We start from the raw sequence: 24,750 nt of genomic DNA, 5'->3' as shown, positions 1-24,750 counted from the left end.
GATGTTTTCCGGCCGTACAGTGTACTGTGTAATAAACCCGAATAAATAAAACTATGCATTTATTCTACATGTTCAGTATCGTTTCATTATTTGTCTTCTACAGTATACTGTACAATGCTATACAGTGCCTAACATCTGGGGGCAAAAATAATTTTATTCCTAGGTGCCCTAGAACAGAAGTTCCCACGCCAATTGCCCGTGAACTTGACCGCGGCCCTAAGTAGTTCCCACGCCAATTGCGCGAATATAATGTAAAATAACCCGTTCTGTGGGTCTGAGCGGGTTGAAATTTACCTGGTCCTCATGCGGGAGGACCCTTGCCATAGTGGCAAAATATCAGCCTTCCAAGACCCCCGAAACCGGAGATACAAAAAGACAGTTTAAAAGCACATTACCAAAGTGGCTTTTTTTCTGCCATGCAAGTCAATGGCAGAAACTTAAACTTTAACATCACCCTGACTCCGTTCTGTTGCCACGAGAGGGTCGCAATTTGCCATGCAATCCTGCCGCAACTAGGACTACATGGTCACCGAATCTGAGCCCTCTAGGTCGAACAGAACCGGAGTTGTGGGTTCCAAGTTTCTGCTCATTCTGACTTAGCCGGTTCAAAGCTTTCTCCGCCATTGCGCTCAATGATAGGACCCTCCTCGCTGGCGTGACCCTTTCTCGCCGCCATTACTGCTCGGACCCTGTTGGGGTCAAGTGAGGGGGTTCCTAACATCTAGGGGCAAAATGAATTTTATTTCTAGGCGCCCTAGAACAGAAGTTCCCACGCCAATTGACCTAGTTCCCACGCCAATTGCCGTAGTTCCTACGCCAATTGCGCGACCAGGCAGTAAAAAAACAGTGCAGCAAGCCTCGACATTTGTTACACAGGCAAAGGAGCAAATGGAGACAATGTGAGGCAATTCAACATGTTCTTTTATTGGTGGAGGTCAGTACAAAAACATTTATTTACAAATACTGTACAATGTTGAAACATTTAAAGTGCACAGCAATTCTAACCATCAACACACAATAATACATACTGCAGCCTTTATTAAATTCTTCTGCCACAAAACATTTTTGGTGCATGGGGCAAAGGGAGTTAAAGTGACTTGATTTTTATGTACTGTATTTGGGGGTTGTCTTTGGGGGTTTATTCATCAAATTATTATGATGAACTGCCTTTTGAAATGACACTGCTGTTAACTATTTCAGCCACACACCTCCAGAGTTTTTAATCCCTCCATAGCCAAGCGTCAATCGGCTGAGTCACCCTAGCCTACCATCCCCCTCTCCCCACTGGGTCGTTGATCTTCTGCATATTGCCATTGTGTTCTTAATCCGCCCATAGCCGAGCTACAAACACTCAGCACGCCTGCGTCTAATCACACCATCCCCCTCCCCCAACCCTTAGAGGCCTGTTGTTTGAATGGTAATGCTTTGGAAAACCCCCTGTCGAATTTGAAATGTAAATCTGATGTGCACAGCACTGTGAGAATTGAGAGTACACTGAGACAGTATTTCATCAGGGTGTGAAAATATTTGTCAGTCACTATGGTTTACAGTCACATGTTTTTAATACAATACAGTACATTCTTTAATATCTTTAAAATAAAAATATATAAATCCTGGTAAAATATTTTATAAATAAACAAATAAATAAAATAATTCATTGGTGCACTGTAGGGGTGGCTGTCAATGATTATGATTCACAGGAAAGTGAATAAATATTTATTTTATTTTATCAGGAACCAAAAAATATAAATATAAAAATAATCAGGAATAATACATACAGTAATGCAGTCTTTATTAAGTTATTTTGGCAGCTTGAAATTGGATAACCATTTGGAAAACCTTTTGTAAAACATGGGGAAACATGAGTAATGCACATTTATAAGAATATTATTTAAAACTACAGTATATACAGTACAGTACTGTAATGTACAGTACTGTATAATATACTGTACTGTATATACTGTATAGTAAAATTATTTTTTCTTTAGTCTTTATCTTTTCCTCATTCTGTCTGCAGTACAGTACTGTAGTTCATTGAGAGAGGAGAGGTTTTGTGTACATCATTGCTGCTGTTTATATACTGTACATTTGACTGTACAAGCAGATTTGACTGGACACAACGCCCCCATCCCCCTAGGCCACCGTTTTTCCTGGAACGACAAGAAAACCAAAAATTAGTGCAGTTACTGTACTGTATTATGGCAGAACTACTGTAGGTGGCTGGTGCAGCTTTCTCTGGAAAGAAAAAAATGGGGCAGTTTGTAGGCAGTTACTGTAGTACTGTCAAACTAGTGTACTGTATACTGTACTGGAACTACTGTATACTCTGACTACTGTTAAATTCTATGTACTGTAACCTGATGGCTGATGCTGCTCTCTCTGTAAAGAAAAAACTAACTACTGTATACAGTACTCTTACTATCTGGAAAGAAAAAATCTGTGCCATACTTACCTGTAACATACTGTACTTACAATACTACAGCACAGTACTACTTTCCTGATGCTTGCCCATTACGCGCGATGACAATGGGCAACACAGTGGCAATATGGTCTATATATTTATTACATCGTTCCAAAAACTCAGTATGCCTTTCAACAACTCGTCCTTTTTGGAGGGTTTCGCCACTTTCCGGATATGGTCCTTCAGCTGATGCCAGACCATTTCGATCAGATTGAAGTCTGGCGACCTGTCATTGGAAAGAAAGGACAATTGGTTTAAGAGCTAAAAACAGTGGGGAACAAAAATGGGATACGGTCTACTGCACTTACTCCGCTGGCGTCTTCACCCAGTTGATGCCGCGCTCAAGGATATGCGCCGTTGACGCAGTGTGCTTGGGATCGTTGTCCTGGTAGAAGCGGTGACCATTGGGGAAGTCGCGTGTGATGTATTGCACTATCTCGGGCACAATGTTGTCTTGGAAGAAAGCTTTATTCATGATTCCTATAGCAAGAAAAGAAAAGTGCTCAAAAAACTGCACAATAGTACAGTACAGTGCATACGGTAAGGCAACACTAGTCAAGTACAGTGCATTAGGCGACATTATATTTGATAAATTTTACCTTCAAAGATGACAATGCATCCAGGTCAACACCTAGAGATGGCACCCCACACATGCAGCTTCACAGGGTGTTTTGGCCGTGGCTTCAAAGATAAGCGGCCTTTTTTGTGGAACGCAAATCTTGCAAATCTCTCCAGCGACACAGTAGACTCATCAGTGAAGATGCAATCCTGGAATGTCTCCCCGTTGTCGATCCATGCCTGGGCCTGGACCACTCTTTTGATTTTGTTTGTGTCCCGTATCATGGGGTACGCTCTGTAATGACAAGGAAAAATTTTTAGCGGCACAGTGCAGTACAGTTTGCTAAACAACACTTTTACCTCCTGTACTGTCCAGTACTAACCTCACACGTCCATATTTCCATCCAATGCTGCGTCTCATCTTCTTTATGCTGCTCTCAGATACAGTCAGATTGTACTTTTCCTGCAGAGTGTTTTTAACCCTTAATGCACTCCTCTCATCATTCTCCTCACTTATTTTGTCCACCAGAACAGTTGTCTCCCTACAATGTAAAGAAATTATATTGTTTTATTAATATGCAGCAATATAAAATGTATGTAACAAAATAAATATACTGTTGTAATATAAATATACAGTACATCCTATACAGCATATACCATTGTAAGATTAATTGAAATATACAAAAAATGTATACTGCTGTACTATAAATATAAATAGACAAAATATATATACTGTTGTACTATAAATATTAATATGCAAAATAAATATACTGTTGTAATATAAATATAAATATACAGTACATCCTATACAGTATATACCGTTGTAAGATTAATTGAAATATACAAAAAATGTATACTGCTGTACTATAAATATAAATAGACAAAATATATATACTGTTGTACTATAAATATTAATATGCAAAATAAATATACTGTTGTAATATAAATATACAGTACATCCTATACAGTATATACCGTTGTAAGATTAATTGAAATATACAAAAAATGTATACTGCTGTACTATAAATATAAATAGACAAACTACTGTATGTTGTAATATAAATCAACAGAAATAACAACAGTATTAATGTAGATACAGAACTGTACTGTAGATGTACAGTACAGTTTTCTATATTTTTTTTTTGTTAAGTTTTATAAATATACTTATGCGTTTGTTACCCTTGGTGCCTTTTTCCGGTCTCTGTTTTTTCCTTGTGCATGATAGCTCACGGTGTTTAATGGCACAACGAGGCCAGAAGTAGCTAACCAGCATTGGATAGTAGCAATTCGGTGTCCGCTTGTGTACATCTCCTTAATTCACATGCTGAGATCCTTTGAAATCTTTTTAACAGGCATTGCTGCGAGTGGAAAGAAATACAAACACAAGAATGTATATTCGATGTTTAGTCAATGTGTATTCTATGTGCAGTCAATACACAAAATGGATGGAGTATTTATACGGTAATGACTCACACGCCCACTTTCAACACCTGTACCTGGCCGCCATGCATAAAAGGTCACACACTTTGCATAGGCCACCACCCCATGATCTTTATCTGTACTTGCCCTTTTCCAGATACTGTACTGCATTGTGCCACCTGCTTCCATGGAGCATCCCCGGTTCTATGGACGCAAGAACCCTCTCACCTCTGCCGTGCCTGTCATGCTGAAAAAGTGAAAGGCAGGAGCCGTTTCCACGCCAAGGGCAAAGCGACAGGCTAAGGCCAATAAAGAAAACCTTCTGCTGACCCCAAAGGTTAAGGGTTTTCTTAGACGTAAGCCTCATTATGTGAAGAAGATATACGGTGATGTACTCTCGACGCAGAACGAATGGCAGCCAACCCATCGGACCCGCAGACCACTTCCTCCCATATGCTTCGACGACTCTGCTGTAGCTGTCCCGGAAATCTTCATCCCGTCTTCTCCACCCCCATCTTCTCCGGTTCCATCTGACGACGGGTCACTGTCTCCTTTGCGCTTAGACGACTCTGCTTCTCGCCCGGAAATCCAAAGGTCACCTTCTCCATCCCTCTTCGACGACGCTGCCGCTTCTCCTCTACCGGGTATCCACAGGTCACCTTCTCCACTCTCCATCGATGCCGCTTCTGTCCATGGAACCCCCATCTCATCCTCCGTTGCACCCATTTCCCCAGATGTCCAGACGCCATGCACAAGAAGCAGCTTGTTGGACCGGATGCTGAATGGGATAAGTGTGGATCTCCCCGGGAATTCTATTGTGCTGGCAAAGATAGATCTGCTTCTGGAGACCATGTTAAATGTGGAGCAACGGATGCTACAAATGGAGCAACGGATGGATCAACGGATGGAGAAGATAGAGGCTGACATTGCGGGCATACATTATTTGCTCGGTGCTAATGCCCCTGTTTCCCCGACGCCGGAGCAGGAGGGTGACATGGATGTGATGAATGGGACCTTCGACCCCCTTCCATCACCAAGCGCCCCCCCTCCACCACAAGATGTAGTGTACATGTATGCCGTTGAGGAGGACATGACAACCCCGTCAAGACCACGCCAGGAGACAACACGGCGACCACGACCGTCCCAGACATCCTACCATCGCCCGTCGCCACAAGCACACCCGTTCCCAAAAGACCTACAACCGCTCGCATCGAAACAGTGCCCGACATCACCCTGTGCGATCTGCCACCGGGGCTCAGGGAGAAGTATAGGGTGATGAGTGCTGGTGCACCCCACAAGTATGCCTTGATCATTTTTAAGCACCATGTTCCCTACACGTTGTACTGCGAGTGGGTGTTCAAAGTGAACTACAAAGGAAATCGCGTTAAAAAGGCCCTTCCTGCCAATTTAAGGAAAAACATTGTGGAAGAAATGCGGCGCTTTTATACAGTTACAGATCCTGTAATGAAAGGCGTTAGAGACTGCATTAATGGCGTTTTGCGCCATGCAAGGAATCGGCCATGGCTGGACAATGTGGAGGACTGTCAGTGAGACCATACTGTTGTGCTGAACTGTATTGTACTGTACATGTTTTGCCCTACAGTACCTGCTGTACTTAAACAAAGGAGATGTTGTTGTGTGTTTTTTTTCACAGGACATGCACAACTCCAGTCTCTGAGGGCCGCAAACAGGCATGGTTTTCAACATTGCCCTGAAAACCTGCCCTGTTTGCTGCCCTCTAGGACTGAACTGGTGCAGGTCTGACTGACAGTGTTGCGCACCATCCCACTGTACTGTTCTGTATACAGTACTGGGTTTCTTTAATAAAGGAGATGTTACTTAAAATGGCACTTTAAGTCCCTTTGCCCCATGCACCAAAAATGTTTTGTGGCAGAAGAATTTATTAAAGGCTGCAGTATGTATTATTGTGTGTTGATGGTTAGAATTGCTGTGCACTTTAAATGTTTCAACATTGTACAGTATTTGTAAATAAATGGTTCTGTACTGACTCCACCAATAAAAGAACATGTTGAATTGCCTCACAATGTTTCCATTTGCTCCTTTGCCAGTGTAACAAATGTCGAGGCTTGCTGCACTGTTTTTTTACTGCCTGGTCGCGCAATTGGCGTAGGAACTACGGCAATTGGCGTGGGAACTAGGTCAATTGGCGTGGGAACTTCTGTTCTAGGGCGCCTAGAAATAAAATTCATTTTGCCCCAACAGGGTCCGAGCAGTAATGGCGGCGAGAAAGGGTCACGCCGGCGAGGAGTGTCCTACCATTGAGCGCAATGGCGGAGAAAGCTTTGAACCGGCTAAGTCAGAATGAGCAGAAACCTGGAACCTACAACTCCAGTTCTGTTCGACCTAGGGGGCTCAGATTCGGTGACCATGTAGTCCTAGTTGCGGCAGGATTGCATGGCAAATTGCGACCCTCTCGTGGCAACAGAACGGAGTCAGGGTGATGTTAAAGTTTAGGTTTCTGCCATTGACTTGCATGGCAGAAAAAAAGCCACTTTGGTAATGTGCTTTTAAACTGTCTTTTTGTATCTCCGGTTTCGGGGGTCTTGGAAGGCTGATATTTTGCCACTATGGCAAGGGTCCTCCCGCATGAGGACCAGGTAAATTTCAACCCGCTCAGACCCACAGAACGGGTTATTTTACATTATATTCGCGCAATTGGCGTGGGAACTACTTAGGGCCGCGGTCAAGTTCACGGGCAATTGGCGTGGGAACTTCTGTTCTAAGGCATCTAGGAATAAAATTATTTTTGCCCCCAGATGTTAGGCACTGTATAGCACTGTACAGTATACTGTAGAAGACAAATAATGAAACGACACTGAACATGTAGAATAAATGCATAGTTTTATTTATTCAGGTTTATTACACAGTATACTGTACGGCCGGAAAACATCAGCATACAGTACAATATTATCCATCGAAATCCCCCCATTAGCCGTTTTCTTTTCTGAGAAAAAACAAAAAGAAAAGTTTTAATGTACAGTAATGGTCAGCCCCCTAAAGAAGTACCCAGCCAGCCCCACCAAAATAATACGGCAACAAGACAGTACTCACCATTGAATTTCCCATTCAGCTTGCGCCGGCGCCGGTCCACTGCCAGTCCAGCTTTCTTCATCATCCACGTCGATAGTTGGCAGTGGGACTAGTCCACCTGTAGTCAGCAGGTGAGGCTGGAAATCGCTTAGGTACATGCAAGCTTCATCAAAACTGCACGCCAAATCCAGCTCAGCCTCAAGCTCAGGGTTGTCACTGACAGTGGGACCGTCATTGGAAGCCGGTGCTGGTGCTGGTGCATTGCTTGGCAGCGACTGTCGCTTCTTAGTTGGTTTTAACACGACCCTTTGCCTTTTGCCGCCTCCATGATCATAGATACGGGAAAAATCCGGTGATACACACCAATACCCTCCAACAAATTGGGGCTCAATATGGTGAAAACAGTGGTCACTACATAACCTTTTCCTTACTGCACGCTTCCACGTATGAGAAGTTGGCGAAAATTTGTAAAAGTCATAGTTTTCGATAAAATACTGATAAATTTGAGCAACTGTTGCCATCTTATCCTCTGTTGCATTAATCGCGGCCCATATCAAATACGCATAACTTCTGTCAGGTTTCTGGAAAGCGGGCTGCACTTGAACACTCATGGTGGGTCTCTGCAGAATAGTGTAACACAAACTGAAACTGGTCTTTGTCTTTCTTTAATATGAAAAGCCTAAATTGATACATTTTTGCAACCTCTTCCTTCAGTCTCAAGGCCAAGGCCAAGTTACAATAGCACACTGTGGTACAGTATCTTTTTTAAACGAAACACCTGCAAGCCGACACATTACTGATTCGGCGCATTACAATTCATGAATTTCTGGCATCTGGCGGACACGCGAAGCATTGCAGCCTATTAAAATCCGAACCATTATCAATAAACACATCAACCGCGCGTCAGCCGGGCATGACCCTGGCTGGGAGCCCGGCATGCTCCGGGTGAACAGCGTGGCATTCCAGGAACATGCCAGGTACAAGCCGGTGATTACTTCGAATAAAAGCTGACGCTGCTGTAAATACCATGAGTCTTCTTTTTTTTTTAAATCAAAATCTCTGAGCTGCAAAACTGGAGCAAAAGCAACCTGTAGGATTTTTTTATTTGACAAATCTGGTGCTGTTTTTTGTCCCTGTTCTTGTGAGGTTTCGCTATCCTGGCGGTCGCAGACCATCTCCTCATCCCAACAAACCTTCCATGACGGATACCCAGGATGCGCGGTTTCGTGGTCCCAGTACGCGCACACTCTGATCTCCCGCCTGCGGATTCAGATCCCGCCCCCATCTGTCACACGACATGTACGTTCGGCCAGCCTCCCCGCTGACGCGCGAGTCAAGCTCCGCCCCCGCTCTGGGGAAAGTCAGGATCGCTTTCGGAATGACGCACGTTCTCGGTTCCGCCCCTTGACCTCTGTAACGCGCGCGGGTCGGCGCGCGACTGGTCCCGCCTCCTCTTCTCCCAGGAATCGGTGTGGGAGTGACGGTCGCTCTAAACTCCGCCCCCTGGCCTCCGTGACGCGCGTGGGACGGTGCACGAGCAGTTTCAGCTTCATCCCCGATCAGGCTGCATTATAGGGCACACCTGTGTGCACCAGCAGCCAATCGGTTCTTATTTCCTGGTTCCGCCCTGGCTGGCTATTGGAGGCTCCTCCTATTTATACCCTCAGTCTGCTACCATTCCTGGCTGAGCATAGTCATTGTGACGCCGTGCCTTGCCACATCCTTGTTCCTGAATCCTTGCCTTGCCTTGTATGCTGATTAACTCTTGTTGTATGAACCCTGCTAGCACTTTGGACCCCGCATCTCTCCACTCCTGATCCGGCTTGTACGACCATTCTCCTGTCTCTAGTCCTAACCTTGGCTAAGTACTCCAACGATCCGACACTCTCCAATCCTGAACCTGGCTACGAACTACGACGATCCAAAACTCTCCGCTCCTGAACCTGGCAAGTACCTTAACCATTCTCCAATCTATAACCCTGACCTGGCTTGAACGACTACTCTACATCCTAGGCACGCTCGCGTGGCTATGGGTCGGCGTTATCCAATCACCTACCTCAGCACCGTGGTCGCGCTTAGTTTGTGGTGAGCTACGCGTTACAGTATGTGTGTACATGCTACCCGCTATTACACCCCCTGCAAGGCCATCCTTTTTTACCGTCCCCCAATAACAGAGCACCTTCACATAGAGAAGCACTCTCTCACCACACATTACCATCTGCAAGTACCCTTTATATAGGGTGACCAGATTTTGAAAATAAAAACCGGGACACACAAAAAAATTATTAATACAACAAATAACATTACTAAAAATGAATATTATAATGATATTTATCTAATAGTGACACCATTGATGCTGTATTATTCACTCTACCTCTTCCCCTTCTCTCTCTACCTTCTCCCCCAGCAGGGCCGCCAACAGAAATCATGCCCCCCCCCCAAAGAAAATGTAATCGCCCAACCAAAAAATCTACTCGCCACCTAGCCCCGCACCTAGCTCCACACCTTAAAAAAAGAAATTTAATAAATTCCTAGTTAGAAATAATAACAGGATTCATTTTTTACATAACAGTTTATTTATTGTATTACACTTATACTTGACTACAATTAGTCTGTTACATAGTTACGTGTGTGTGTGTGTGTGTGTGTGTGTGTGTGTCGGACGACCTCACTAATCGAACAAAACTAAAAAAGCCAGATGTGAATGATTCTGAACCATTAACCAGTGTCTGGATGCCCCTCTTCACAATTTCTAAAGCAGCAATCCTGCCTGGGATCTTACCTGATCCGTAGTCCCTCAAGGTACTATACTAGAGGGGAGGTGTTCCCTACCTGTCTTCTGATGTCTCCTGTGTGAAACTTGAGGGTAAGAACTGGAAGAAAGCAGTATAGGTTATTTTGGTGTTGGTATATGGCAGTTAAGATAAGACAGAGGGAGAGGGTGAGGGAGAGAGGGTGAGGGAGAGAGGGTGAGGGAGAGAGGGTGAGAGGGTGAGAGGGAGGGTGAGAGAGAGAGAGAGAGAGAGAGAGAGAGAGAGAGAGGGTGACAGAGAGAGAGAGAGTGAGAGAGAGAGGGTGACAGAGAGAGAGAGAGTGAGAGAGAGAGGGTGACAGAGAGAGAGAGAGTGAGAGAGAGAGGGTGACAGAGAGAGAGAGAGAGAGAGGGTGACAGAGAGAGAGAGAGAGAGGGTGACAGAGAGAGAGAGAGAGAGGGTGACAGAGAGAGAGAGGGTGTGAGGATTCGGGGATTGCGTCCCTTGCGACGCGGCTCCTCCTCTCTACATAATAGTACTGCAGCGGCTGCTGCCCACGATCTGCCCCCCCGCTTGTGCGCGCACCCCCGCTGTTTACAGAGCGTGTGCGCACCCGCTCCTCTTCTACCAGGTCACAGACCTTAGCTCCGCCCCCTCGGTCACGCCGCGCCTCCGCTGCGCGCGGCGTGCACGAGTGATGTCGCGCAACGAGCCCCAGCTGCGAGTCAAGATTGCTCTGAGCCCTCTGTCACCTGCAGCCTATCCTTTGCATCTGCAGAGGCTCTGCCTCCACTCCGCCCCCTCTCCTACTGGTTCCTGTCTCCTATAAGAAACTTCCTCTTCCTGTCATACCTTGCTGAACATAACTTTGTGTAGCCTTTGCGTGTGCCTGTCTTGTCCAGCCCAGTCTTGTCTTGTTCTCTGCAGTTAACCTCTCGTGTACCGACCTGGCTTTGCATTTGGATTCTCTCTGGCTCTTGACCCCTGGCATACGGATAACGACGACGAGTACCTCTCCAACCCCAGACCACAGGCTTACAGACTCCAACTACGTGTACCACTCCAACCCACGGACCCCGGCAAGTATTGGATTAACCCTTTCTACATACCCAGACCCAGCAACGCTGCAAACCACCTTCTGGGCTCGCCCCCTGCTACTGTGGGTGTGTGGCACAGTCCTTCCCACCTCAGTGCCGGGGTCAGGTCTTGTTTGTGGGCTCGCGCAAGCGTTACAGAGAGAGAGGGTGACAAAGAGAGAGAGCGAGAGGGGTGACACAGAGAGAGAGGGTGACAGAGACAGAGAGTGCCAGAGAGTGCCAGAGGGTGACAGAGAGAGAGAGAGAGAGGGGGTAACAGAGACTGAAACACACACACACTCTCTCTGCCACTGATACACACATTCTCTGCCACTGATACACAAACACACAAAGTGGACTACGAGAGGCAGTGACGGATGTGAGTGACAGGACAGGGGGCGGGGGGAAGAGAGGAAAGGCCGGCGATCAGAGCAGGCAGCTCCCTGCCTCCCCCTGCACCCACCGCCCGCCAGCAACCGCGCATCACCACTGCCTGCCCCTGCGCCCATCTCCCGCACCAAGGGAACCTGGGGGGAAGGGAGTGCCAGGAGGCAAAGGTACAGGGTACAACCAGGGTACAACCCCCCACCCCCTACCACTTCCTATCACCCCTGGCTGGGACCCGGGGCAGATGGGGGGTGACACCGCGCAGCCACCAGAGGACAGAGGAGCGGGAAGACAGAGGAGCGAGAAGACAGACACACACCCTCACCCACCGTGTGCTCTGTACAAAGCGGAAGCCCCGCCCCCGGCATCCTCTGACCTGCAACCAATCCCCTGCAGCCCGGCCGGCATTCTAAGCCCCGCCCCCCGGCATCCTCCTTCATCCAATCCAGTATTTCCTACTCAAAAGGCCCGCCCCCCGGCAGCATACATTCACATATAAAAAACCTCCCGCATCCTCCTCACCGCCGCCGCCGCCTCATCTAGATACCGGGACCACGGCCAAAACCCGGGACATTTCCGGGACAGACCGGCAACCGGGACAGGACAGAAAGAACGGGACTGTCCCGGCAAAACCGGGACATCTGGTCACCCTACCTTTATATTTGTTTTTGACTCCCCCATTAAAGTTGAAGAAAATAAAAGTTCTCTGTGTGCTCTCAAAAGGGGATGAGTTAAACCACTGGACTCACTCACATGCCACATGTGATCCTGGTTCCAGAAGAATGATAAAAACAATACACCAGAACTTATTGCTGAAGTTTAATATGTCGAAAGTGATAGGTTAAAAAGACTTTTGGTTTTGAGAAAAGTGCAAGAAGAATGTATTTTCCCCAACATTGATACTGCATATTAGAAACCATGGATTAAAAATTAAATACTGTCTGTCATAGTGCTGTCCAATGCAATAAAATAAAAATCCCTGAAGTATTTATAGTTTACGTTGATTTATTCTTATCACCCTTCAGCGGGTTCTCTGAAACAGTGATCCGTGTACCAGTAGCAATTCCCAAACTATTTAGTGGAGTTCCACAAAACTATTCAACATTTTCCCAAAACAGTTTAATATATAACCACTCTCCCTTCTTTTCTCTGATTTTCGTTTCATATGTTCCTATCCTGCCTCAGTTTTTCAGCTGGGAGGTCTGTAGCAAATATAGACCTCCTTTTTGTTTTAATACTGTTGTGATTACAAATGACAAAGCTGCAAATGCAGACTTCCTTTCTTCTGCTCTTAGTGAGAAGTATACCAAAATATATGAAACAAACAAATTGGGTATTAAAGTGCTAGTCCAATGTTATGAATATAATTCATTACATCCTGTAAAAAGTGCCACTAAAGGAAAAAATAAATATATATAAATGAATTATGAAGTCTTGTGGTTGAGGAGGAGGGAGCAAAGGGCTGGATGTGAGAATTTCCTGTGTAAATTCCCCAGTCAGTGTTTAATGCTCCTCCTCTCATCAGCGTGTGATTAATATAGGTGGGGATCACCGCTCTCCTCCACTTCTCTCAGACAGCTCGGCTCTCTGCTAAGCAGTAGCAGCAGCACTCAGGAGGCCAGTGTGCGGCCTGGGGCTCAGCTGCCACCGCAGTGTCATGAGAGTCCCTGTGCACAGGCAGCTGCAGTGCTAGCAGCAGAGCGCCCAGGGGCTCCCCACCAGTCCTGAGCTACAGACACCCGCTGTGCCAATGGGGAACCTGCTGAACGGAGTCAGCTTCAAGGAGCCCACCACCGTGGAGGACTGCGACTCCACCTGGGAGAGCGACTCCGGGGGCGAAGAAGAGGGGGAAGGAGAGGGGGCAGAGGAGGACATGGAAGGGAAGCAGCTGCAGCAGCAGCAGGAGGAGGAGGAGGAGGAGAAGGAGGACGGCGGTGGGAAAGATATGGGTGGTCTGTCAGAGGGAGCAGAGGGGAAACCCACCCCAGAGACAGAGCAGGTACAGTACAGACTGTCAACCACCATGTGCAAACCTTGCAAGCACCCCGTGCCAGGTGTGTGTAATATGTATGTATACAGTGTGTGTATGTATGTATATACTGTATATTTTTTTATTATTATTGTCTGACGGCTTAGTTAGTGCTGTCTTTGCTATCATTGGAGCTCAGTGGTAATGCATTTATGTAGGAAATGTTATAGCATACAAAATATAAACGATTGGCTTTCTGATCCTGTGCCTCTGTAGTGTGGAGCAATATGGTCCCCCACCAGAACAAACAATATACTAAATACGGTAGGTACGGTATGTGTAGGATGCAGGACGTGTGATGTAATAAACTCTTGGTTTGTAAGCTCCCCGGGGCAGAGATTTCCTTTCCTGTTGTCTGATTTTATGTTTGTTGCACTAATTGTGTATTTTAATTCCCCCGTATTATAACTTTTGTAAAGCGATGCGTACTTTGTTGGCGCTATACAGTTAAGAATATACTGTACCTGCACAAATTATTAGTAGATTATTATTGTACATGATCAGTGTCCTGTATTTGCAGCACTTATTTAACATTGAAACTCAATGCAGTTCGCTTGTGTTGTGTGAAATAACTGCAGATTTTTTTTTATAATTGTATTTTTATTCCGGGTAACATTAGCACCACAAATATGGGGATCAGGTTGTTGATGTGCTAGATGGGTGACGTTTTATCATTTGTAGTGGTACTGTAACTGCTTAAAGCATTACGGCAAATTGTATATGTATACAAATTGCTTTACATCTACAGATATACATAGAGTATACCTGGATTTAAATGGGTTATGAAGTCACTAGATGGCTCCAGATGATCAATTACCGGCACAAACCGGGCTTGTTCTTGTACATCTCCAATCTCGATTCATTTTATCTGAAGGGTTGCCAACACTGATGCAAATAAGGGACAGAAAAGTCCAAAAAATGAGATCTTGTATAGACTGCCTGTGATCTGGTGCCTTATCTTTAGATGGGTACATGGTGACCAAGACCAGCTCCTGTTCACAGTCTGGATGCTGCATGCAGCGAGGAGATAGATAGGGGAGTGGGTGGGAGGTGTAGTAGAGTGATAAGGCAGGAACATGCCAACACAACATAGGGAATGTAATGCAATTATTGTATGGCAGGTCTCATGAAATACAGTAGCTCTTCTCTGTTTGTTTAACCTCATTTGTAAATGGAGAGCAATTTTTTTTTCTTCCCATCTTCTACAGTAGATATCTTCTTAGCCTCTTTGAATGCATAGTTCGGTAATAATTACCGAAGGTGGAGGAGTTTAACTCACCAAGTAATGCTCTGTCCTTAGAAAGGATTATTACTATTATAGGCTAGATATTATATTTTGTGCTTGACATGATTTTAGAATTCTGGATAAGAAATGCCGCATTCTGTTGCTGCCGGACCCTCAGCACTGAAAAATGTAAGAAACATAAAAACTTGCTCTCTAAGGGGGTTATTAATTAAACTGTGATAGTGTGAATTGGGGCACTATCGTACAGAACTCCGATTGACTTCAATGGCAGCTTCTGTGTGATCTGTGTCCTTTTTGGCACTCACAGTTGATAATTAACCCCATTAGGGCCTTGTACACTGAAGCGGCCATTTGGACCGTTGTCAGCTGAAATGGGGAATTTCGTCCAAAAATTGCCCTATTGGCCACTTCAGTGAATATAGCATAAGCCCTTAGTGTGGTACCTTTTAATAGTTCACAACCTACAATGAATTTATATTTTCCCCCAGGGTCATTGCTGAGACTTTCATTAAACTTTTTTAATTTGGATCAATGCAATAGATATTATTTTTCCTCTATTTCCATTTTTAATAGAAATAAATATTTGAGGAATCTTTCATTAGTACACATGATAGAATTATATACTGTAAATGCAAAAAAGGTTTGCTCCTACTTTAAAACCATACTGTCTACAGACTCTACACCAGGCCTGCACAACTCGTAAAGCGAGAAGGGCCGAAATGCTCCAAGGAAAAAAAATTTGGGCCGCACGGGTAAAATCATCATCATCATCATCATCATCATCATCATCATCATCATCATCATCTCTCCTCCAGCACCTCTCATCATCATCCTCATATCTCCCCCAGAACCCCTCACTATCAACCTTTGCGATACTCCCCATCTATCTCTCATACCCCCATCTCTCCCCCTCACCCACACACATAATAACCCCCTGCACACCACACACATAATACCCCCCTGCACACCACACACATAATACCCCCCTGCACACCATACACATAATACCCCCCCTGCACCTCACATCCTTTCCCCCCCCTGCACCTCACACCACTCTCCCCCCCTGCACCTCCAATCACCCCCCTGCACCTCCAATCACCCCCTGCACCTCCAATTACCCCCCCTGCACCTCCAATTACCCCCCCTGCACCTCCAATCACCCCCCTGCACCTCCAATCACCCCCCCTGCACCTCCAATCACCCCCCCCTGCACCTCCAATCACCCCCCCCCCCCTGCACCTCCAATCACCCCCCCCTGCACCTCCAATCACCCCCCCCTGCACCTCCAATCACCCCCCCCTGCACCTCCAATCACCTACCCTGCACCTCCAATCACCCCCCCTGCACCTCCAATCACCCCCCCTGCACCTCCAATCACCCCCCTGCACCTCCAAAACCCCCCCCCCCTACACCTCCAAAACCTCCCCCCCCTGCACCTCCAATCACCCCCCCTGCACCTCCAATCACCCCCCCTGCACCTCCAATCACCCCCCCTGCACCTCCAATCACCCCCCCTGCACCTCCAATCACCCCCCCTGCACCTCCAATCACCCCCCCTGCACCTCCAATCACCCCCCCTGCACCTCACATCACCCTTCCTGCACCTCAACTCACTGCACCTCACCTGCACCTCACCTCAATGCACCTCACCCCCCTGCACCTCACCTCAATGCACCTCACCCCCCTGCACCTCACCTCACCCCCCAGAACCTCACCTCCCTGCACCTCACCCCCCCTGCACCTCACCTCAATGCAGCTCACATCACCCCCGGGACCGCGGGGAATCACCGCCATTTTTTTTTTTTTTTAAAGTTTTTTTTTTTTTTTAAATCTTATCAAGGGCCGCACAGAGAGGCCGGGCGGGCCGTATGTTGTGCAGCCCTGCTCTACACCATCACAAAAGTTCATTTTTTCCCGCCCATAATACCTTTTATTGGAAATCACAAGATTTATAAATTATTAGTCATCTTAAAATAATTAATTGGTCCTTTTTTAGATGTCTTGCCATATATACCACATGTAGCTTGTTCTTAATTATACTTTTTTCTATTTTAATATATGGTAACTCCTGGATGACCTGCTTTTGGAGCTGATGATGTCATTTAGATTGTAAGCTCTCCGTCGGGAATTTCCTTTCCTGCTGTCTAATTTTGTGTGTTGTACATATTGTACTATAATTCCCTGTAACGTATTGTGTCTTTTTTTTTTTTTGTAAAGTGCTGAGTATACTGTGGGTATTATCAGGCACTCATCGAAGTAAAGCAATTACAGGTAAACCTCTCTGCAGAGGAGACAAAGCGATAACCCCCTGATTAAATCATGCACAGTATTGGCAGGCTTTACAGACTATCTGTAATAATAGTGCATGTTTTAATGCTCTGCATGTAGCTTTCAGAAAACTAAGCACTGTACATGTTGAGGCTCCACATATTTTTCGTGATTTAACAGCATCTTCAGTGCAAATTTATATAAAAACACAAATCCAAGGGGAGTTCATTTGGATCGGCCTGACTCGAATGGTCTTTCCACTGTAAGAAGTAGAGATACAAAGCAAATAATTGCGTTAACCATAGTAATGTTTCAGAAACATTTAAGGATTATGTAGGCTTAGTATTTTAAAAAAGAGAAGTGGTGTGTGGAATATTTTTTCTGATTTAATCCTCTTTATAATAAGTATGACAAAAAAAAGATACAACAGGAAAATAAGTGCGTATTTGTCACAGGTCCCCTAATTGACATGTATATTAAAGATTACATACATAACCCCCTATGGGATTACAATTCCTGTTTGTTTATGAGGTTAATTTTGGTTGTTATTGCGCAAAGCAATAACCCTTTGGTAAATGTTGCAGTTAGAGAAACTGCCAGTTTGACTCCACCCACATTCTAGAAGGTGCCCACTCTGTCATCCAGAGTGGGCGTAGGTTGTCTTTGGTGTCAAATGACGCTGCAGGGTCACGTGCCATCGCCATGGCAACGTGACGTCACCCATGTCGCCGACGACAAAGTAAGGGACGTTGCAGAGGCCTCATGCGATCCTCTCTCTCTCTCTCTCTCTCTCTCTCTCTCTCTCTCTCTCTCTCTCTCTCTCTCTCTCTCTCTCTCTCTCTCTCTCTCTCTCTCTCCAGAACACCTCCAATGTAACCATGGTGACCTGTTACGCCACCATGGCCTATCAATATTGGTGGTGGGGGTCTAAAGCCTTAGACCCCAGGACGATCCCACATTGCAACAGGGAGTTTGTTCAGTGTGTAAATGTATGGAGTCCCTTTTATTATTTTCAGTATGTCGGGTATGTGCACTTTTAGTGGTAGGTCCACTGATAATAATTTTATAAGACGACTAAAGCCGTGTAGACCTTCCTGGACCAACTGTGTTGGATCCAGGGAAGTATTCACCATGAAGACCTGTCTGTAGTATGTAGCCATGTGTAAGATTGGTGTACATATCTCTTTCTCATGCTGGCAGTAAACCTGGTAAGTATGCAGGATTGCCAGCAACAATCAATGGAGGTTTGCCCTCAAACCCTGGTGAGGTTTCATATATCCCCAAAGGAAGTGACAACATGCAATGTGCCCCCACTTAGTGGTACAGAGCAGGTTTGTTCTCTGGGGGGTGATATAAGACACAGCACTGCCTAAAGTTAGAAGTTCAGTTTCCTGTTGTTGTGCTGCCTCTGTTCAGTGAGAGGCACGGGAAGGTTTGCAACAGTGTTGCAGTGTCTCTTGTTAGCGGTGAGCATACGCAGCACATTGGGCAGAGTTAGAGGAGCTGACAGACAGAGCAGCTCAAGAGAGAGATGCAGAGGTAGAGAGAGGAGCTTACAGCAGACAGAGAAGCTGGGGAATCTCTCTGAGAGGATAGGTGGAAAGCAGCTCTATTAGGGAGAAGGGACCTTCCTAATGGAGTGCTGCACAGAGATGAGCGGCTGAGTTGCTATCTGTGGACCATCTCCCTGCGGAAGCATAGATCCTGATGAGGTGGAGGCGCTGCACATGATGTAAGTAGGACTCGCACCCACTACCTCAGCTACCTGTCCTGATGACATCCCCTAATACCATCAAGCGGGAGACTCAGGAGTCCTGTTACTTGCAGGTGCACCACCATACACGATCACGTAATGGGGACCGGTTAGACCACACGGGCCAATGTGAGATTGGGGGGGTCAGACAAGGGGGTCCACCCGTTACAAGTAAATAAAGAATGTCAAGTTATTGTTCAATTAAAAGTCTCTGGCGCCCTTTATCATCTCAACATCTACTTCAAAGCCTACACATCCTGCCTGCTGGACACCAGTCCTGAGATCAAGTTAAAGAGTCCAGTGCACAACACCTGCACTTCTATATTCACTTGTGCAACCACCCCCTTTTGAGCCGGGTAAGGAGAGGGGTACAGTACATACATACTGTACAATACATACATATATCAGGGGTTCCTATAGATCTGAAATTCTCTATTTATAGCTCCGTAGACCTTCAGTTTCTTACATAGGTATTTTTAGTAGTTTGTCGTCCCTCCCCTTTCCTGGGGACACAAAATGACCAACATGAAGCTGCAATGGATGATGTTGCAGTTTCCTATTGGATGACTGCCGGTGCCATCTTTCCTAATCAGGAAGTACACAGGCAGCTAAAACTGTCAGTATCTCTGGAATCGTGGTAGGTGTTGCCAGGGCTGGAAATAAAACAATCCAGCTTTGGAGGACCCCTGGTTCCAAGTGTGTGTGTGTGTGTGTGTGTGTGTGTGTGTGTGTGTGTGTGTGTGTGTGTGTGTGTGTGTGTGTGTGTGTGATACAAGTGATAAAGAATATCACTTGTGAGCAGATTCATATGTCTTAGACAGGTCTGCAACCCTGCCTTTCAACCATTATCTCCAAGCATACAGTGCTCCCACTGCAGCAAGGGATTCTGGGAAATGACATGCAAATGAGCACACCATGTGTCACTTTTTGCCTGGAATATCCATTCACGTGGAGCCCATTTAAGCTGATGCATCGTCATCCACACAGCTTTTAAACACAGCATGGGACTAGCAAAGCCGGTATAAACCACTCAGCAGGTTTCAACCTTGATGGGTATCATCAGTGTGAGGTTGGTTTATACTTGCCTTGAAATATTTATAGGCTGGGAAGGTTTACCATATGCATTTTAAGTTACTGCAGTGGGAGCACTGTATGCTTGGTGATAATGGTTGAAAGTCAGGGTTGCAGACCTGTCTAAGACATATGAATGTGCTCACAAGTGATATTCTTTATTGGCTATATGCTAACGGTGGAGGTTCTATCTATCTATCTATCTATCTATCTATCTATCTATCTATCTATCTATCTACTTTAAAGTCTCTGCATTTTCTGTATGTTTTGGGTACAGAACTTCTGGTTTTGGTGCAACTGTTTCAAATAACTGAATTACAGATACATTAAGGTGTATTGTGCTACATAGTATAGCACACTATAGGTAAGAGTCTAAATGTCAGCATCTATTATGGTGGTGTTGTTCAGGGGAGCGCAAACTTTTGAAGCTGCGCCCCCCTGCCTGGCCTTCCCCGGTCTCGCAGCCCCTCTCCTACCTGCCAGCTGCGTCAATTGACGATCCGGGGTCACGTGACCTACGGCATCATTTGCCGGCGGTCACATGACCCCACGTTGCCATGGAGACACGTCTGAATCCCGGAAAGTGTTACTGTTGCAGAGGCCTCACGCGATCCCTGGCATTTAATTTAAATGCCTTGGGGAGGAGCGCGGGACCTGCAACAGTAATACAGTACTTACCGAGATTCAGACGTGTCTCCATCTGCAACCGCCCATGCCCCCCCAGACAAATCTCCCGCCCCCCAGTTTGTGCACCCCTGGTGTAGTAACTAGAATTACCTTTGCTATGCTTCAGTGCAAAATCTAGTGAGTGAGACTAATAGTTGTGAAGCCCCCTTTCCCCCCCCCTTAAGTGATAGTGGGGTGGGTAGGTGTTTCTGACTACTCCTCTGTGTGGTGCGATACCTGTTTGGTAACCAGGAGAGCTGAGCTTCCGCCTTGGGGAACCTGGGGTATGTGTATTATGAGTAACCCTGTACTCGGTGCAGCGCCTCCACCTGCGATTGTTCCCAGCAAAGCGGGGATTGTTCCTCGCAGGACACCTACGAATAACCAGCACACCGTTCGTATAATAACCAACACCTTTACTTGTGCACACATGAACCATGTAACAGTAAAAGAATAACGGGTGTCCCTCTCTAGAGGAGACACTGAATATTGCGTCTCGCAGGACGCTTCCCCCTACACCGGGTGATCCCACCTCGTGTCCAATGATCCCCACACAATGTCCCGCACTCTTTCAGAGAGAGGATATGTGTGACTGCGCAGTCACTGAACTAATTGTATTGTTAGTGCACTTGTAGAAAAGGGGGGGTTACCTGGAGGTGCTCGGGCCTGCAACAGAACTTCGCAAAGGTTCGATGGACGGAAGGAACACAGGAACTACCATCTGGGGCGATCCCACCCGGATAGCCTCGGCAACAACGATGAGGATCGATGCCCAACCCTCTGGATGGACACACAACTTCTGATGAGTCCCTACTTGACTCAATGACCTAGGATGATGCTCGCTGTACTATAGGCCGTCCGTACAGCACAGCAACCTTGAAGGGCTTCAGGGGAAAACTCCTATGGGCCCTACGGGGAACCTGTCCTATGCAAGTGGGTCCTTGGCCCCCTGCACCCGCACTATCTCTTCCCGTACCGGCCACGTGCCCTCTGCCTCACTCCTACCTAACCATTTGCATCCCTGCAGCAACGCACTGCAACCTTGAATGGTGATCTCTTGTCAGCCCTCACAGCACTGACCGCTGTGACCTGACAAGAATGCACCCACGCACGAACCTAAGGGCAAGGTCCCTAACTTGGGGTCGTCCCTTATCACTTACCCACTAACCTGTGGGGAGTTGGGGCCTATCTGGGACCTGGGGGCCCTTACCTGGTACAGAAGCCACCACTTGCTCACTGCACCCTTCCTTCACCTTCCTATTCCCAGCTTCAAGTAGTGCCCACACAATGTATCTATCTCCCTCCTTGCTTCTGCAGAGTCATCCTCCAGCCCTATTGGCTCCCTGGGGTCATGTGGCTCTGCCCCTATGCACCCTGGGGGCTGACACTCCTGCACTGCGCATGCGCAAGCTATTTGGGGCCTCCCGCGCTAGCTGGGTCCTGCGCATGCGCAAACAGTATTAACAATGGCGACGCCCTGCTCCTCGAGCCGCCAGGACCCTCGCGACGCGACCGCGGCCTTAGCAATGGCCCGATCGTGTCCCCGGCAACCGGCCTGCTCGCATAGATAGCGCGCTACTCTCTGCTCCGGCCCCCACCTTTGGAAGCAGCCGTCGGGTCCGTCGATGGCTCCGGCGGCACCCGCGACCACGCTGCTCCAAGGGAGGGGGGTCTCTAGGAGCTGCTGGAGACCAGGGCTACACTTGGAAGACAGATATTGCATTGCTGGGATTGGGGAAGGCTTTTGAAAGACATCTTTCAGATAGATGTACAGAAATAGAGAGAGTGCCACCTGCAATACATTGATTTGAACAGTGTGTGAAGTCTGCAAAGAAAATAAATAGCGGTTTAACTCACTAGGCTATTTAGCTATCTGTAAAGTTTCAACATATAACAACTATTCAACATTGACTTTCAGAATCTGGCAGCTTAGCACAGTATGTCAAAATACTTCTTTAAATCTCTTATATCAGTAGCTGGGCAACAGGTACTGAGAAAGTGGAAATGGGGTTTCATCACTATGAAGTGCCCTGTGACTTTGTTTGTGAGATTTTTAACAAGCTATAGTATGCCGTCTGAAGTGATTCTGGCGGTTTATGGGGTAGGATTCTGAAGATGGAACGGAAAGAGTGAAGAATGCCTCTCATAGGAAATAGGCATTGACAACGGCAAATGACTTGTAAGGGAAATGAAAAGAAAAGTTAAATCAGTTCTGGATATTTGAAGAGTTCCTTTTTTTTTTTTTTAAACAACTTTTCGGAAGGAAATGCCACATTTTCAGCCCCATGTATGTGGCGCAATTAAATATTAGGGAAGTGTATTAGGTTCATTTATAAAAAAGCTAAAACCCCAGGACCCCAGGTTCTCATCTTTCACGTAGTTTTATTTAACTCGGTCCCTCATAGATCTCAGTTACAAAATATTCCTAAAGGTTTTTTCTCCTGCGGGAGATGCTCTGTCTGTAAATATTCTAAATCTATAAAGAAAATCTCAAGTGGTGATGTCAACCATCGTGTTGGAAGTTTCATTAATTGTCATACTAGTCACGTAATTTATCATCTTCAATGTGGTTTTAAAATGTCTTACATAGGTCGCACTATCAGACCATTGAGACTCAGAATTCAAGAACATATTAGACTTATTGTCAAAAAAGATTTGTCACACCCTGTGTCACGTCATTTTTCATCTTGTCCTCAGGGGGACATTGCTAAGTTTACTTTTTCTGGGTTAGAACATGTGAGTGTACATCCTAGAGGAGGTGATAGATTGCTTAAACTTAATATGAGAGAAATGTTTTGGATTTATGCTATGAACACTTTATGTCCTACCGGCATTAACGTGGAGTGGGACCTTAAACATTTTCTAGTTTAAAGAGGAAATATCTTTATTTTATTTCACATTTTTGTATTTATTTAGATGTGTATTATTTATTTTTTTCTTTATTATTTACATTATTATATTGATAGTTTGCACTTATTTTTCTATATTTTTATATGTTTACTATTTTTATTTATTTGATTACCGATGGCGATTTCTATATTATAGTTTCTATGGATATATTGTTATTTCTAATAATTTTATTATATATTATTGGGTTTGATTATGTATTTTTCTTCTAATTTCCAATTTTTTATTTTTTATTTTCATATTGTAATAGATTTATTTAAATGTATAATCTTTCTTTGTTACATTTATTTTTTAGTTACATGTTAATGTTGCCTCTTTTGCTACAGTGATACTGGTTCTTTATATAACATGTTGATTATTTACATGCTAATTCAACATGGTTATATTTGTTTTTAATTTTTATGTTTGATTCGTCTGTTTTTAACATGTGTTTTCAACTGCTTTGTATATAGTCCACAGTGAGCCTTGATATGTGATTACCTATATTGGGTTTAAATACTGATGTGCCTCCATGGAAGCAATCAGTTGATTATTCAGCAGGCGTGTTTATTTTTGCATACCCTATCGAATGCCTCTAATTAGAGCTTTAGGTTCACTATATAAGCTTCACTGTGGGCTAGACCAGTCACTCTTTGACAAAGTCCTATTGGTGGACAAAACGCGTCAGAGGTTTTCTCTGAAGCAGAAGGATTAATGTGAATGCACTTAATAAACAACCTTTTCTCTTGATTGCGCTTGGATACCAGTTTTTGTACCCCTGCGGTAGCTGTGAACCGCCTGAACCTTTTCCTCTACTTACCATTATACCTGTCTGGAGCACGCTTCTCAGCGCACCTGATCAGCATCTCCGTTTCTATTATCCTGAGGACTGAACTTGACGAGTCAAGATTGTGAGTACTCCTGTCTTTCTGAGAGTCTGTGACTGTGTATGAGACGCCGGGTTTAGTGAGGCAGTGGCGGAGAGTAGTTGCGGTTAGCCGCAATATACTGTAGTTCCACGCAGGGAACACTGCTTTTCTGCTTCATCTTTTCTCCTTACCACACTCTAGCCCCTTCCTGTTGGTCAGTCTTGGGTACACAGATTCACTCACTCACTCACTCACTC

General features: G+C 45.6%; 1 protein-coding gene across 2 annotated transcripts in view; it reads left to right on the top strand.

Moving 5' to 3' along the window:
• The first annotated feature begins 13,236 nt into the window (after positions 1 to 13,236).
• Positions 13,237 to 24,750, top strand: part of OGFRL1 (opioid growth factor receptor like 1) — a 72,029-nt gene continuing 60,515 nt past the window's right edge. For both annotated transcript variants that reach the window (XM_075598063.1, XM_075598062.1), the window contains exon 1: positions 13,237 to 13,704. In XM_075598063.1, coding sequence (XP_075454178.1) covers positions 13,456 to 13,704 — 249 coding nt within the window. In that variant the 5' untranslated portion in view covers positions 13,237 to 13,455. The remainder of the gene's footprint in view (positions 13,705 to 24,750) is intronic.

This window comes from Ascaphus truei, chromosome 4, assembly GCF_040206685.1.
Source record: "Ascaphus truei isolate aAscTru1 chromosome 4, aAscTru1.hap1, whole genome shotgun sequence".
In the NCBI taxonomy this organism is placed as follows: Eukaryota; Metazoa; Chordata; class Amphibia; order Anura; family Ascaphidae; genus Ascaphus; species Ascaphus truei.
The sequence above is the reverse complement of the archived record's forward strand: the minus strand, read 5'-3'. Positions and strand labels throughout refer to the sequence as shown.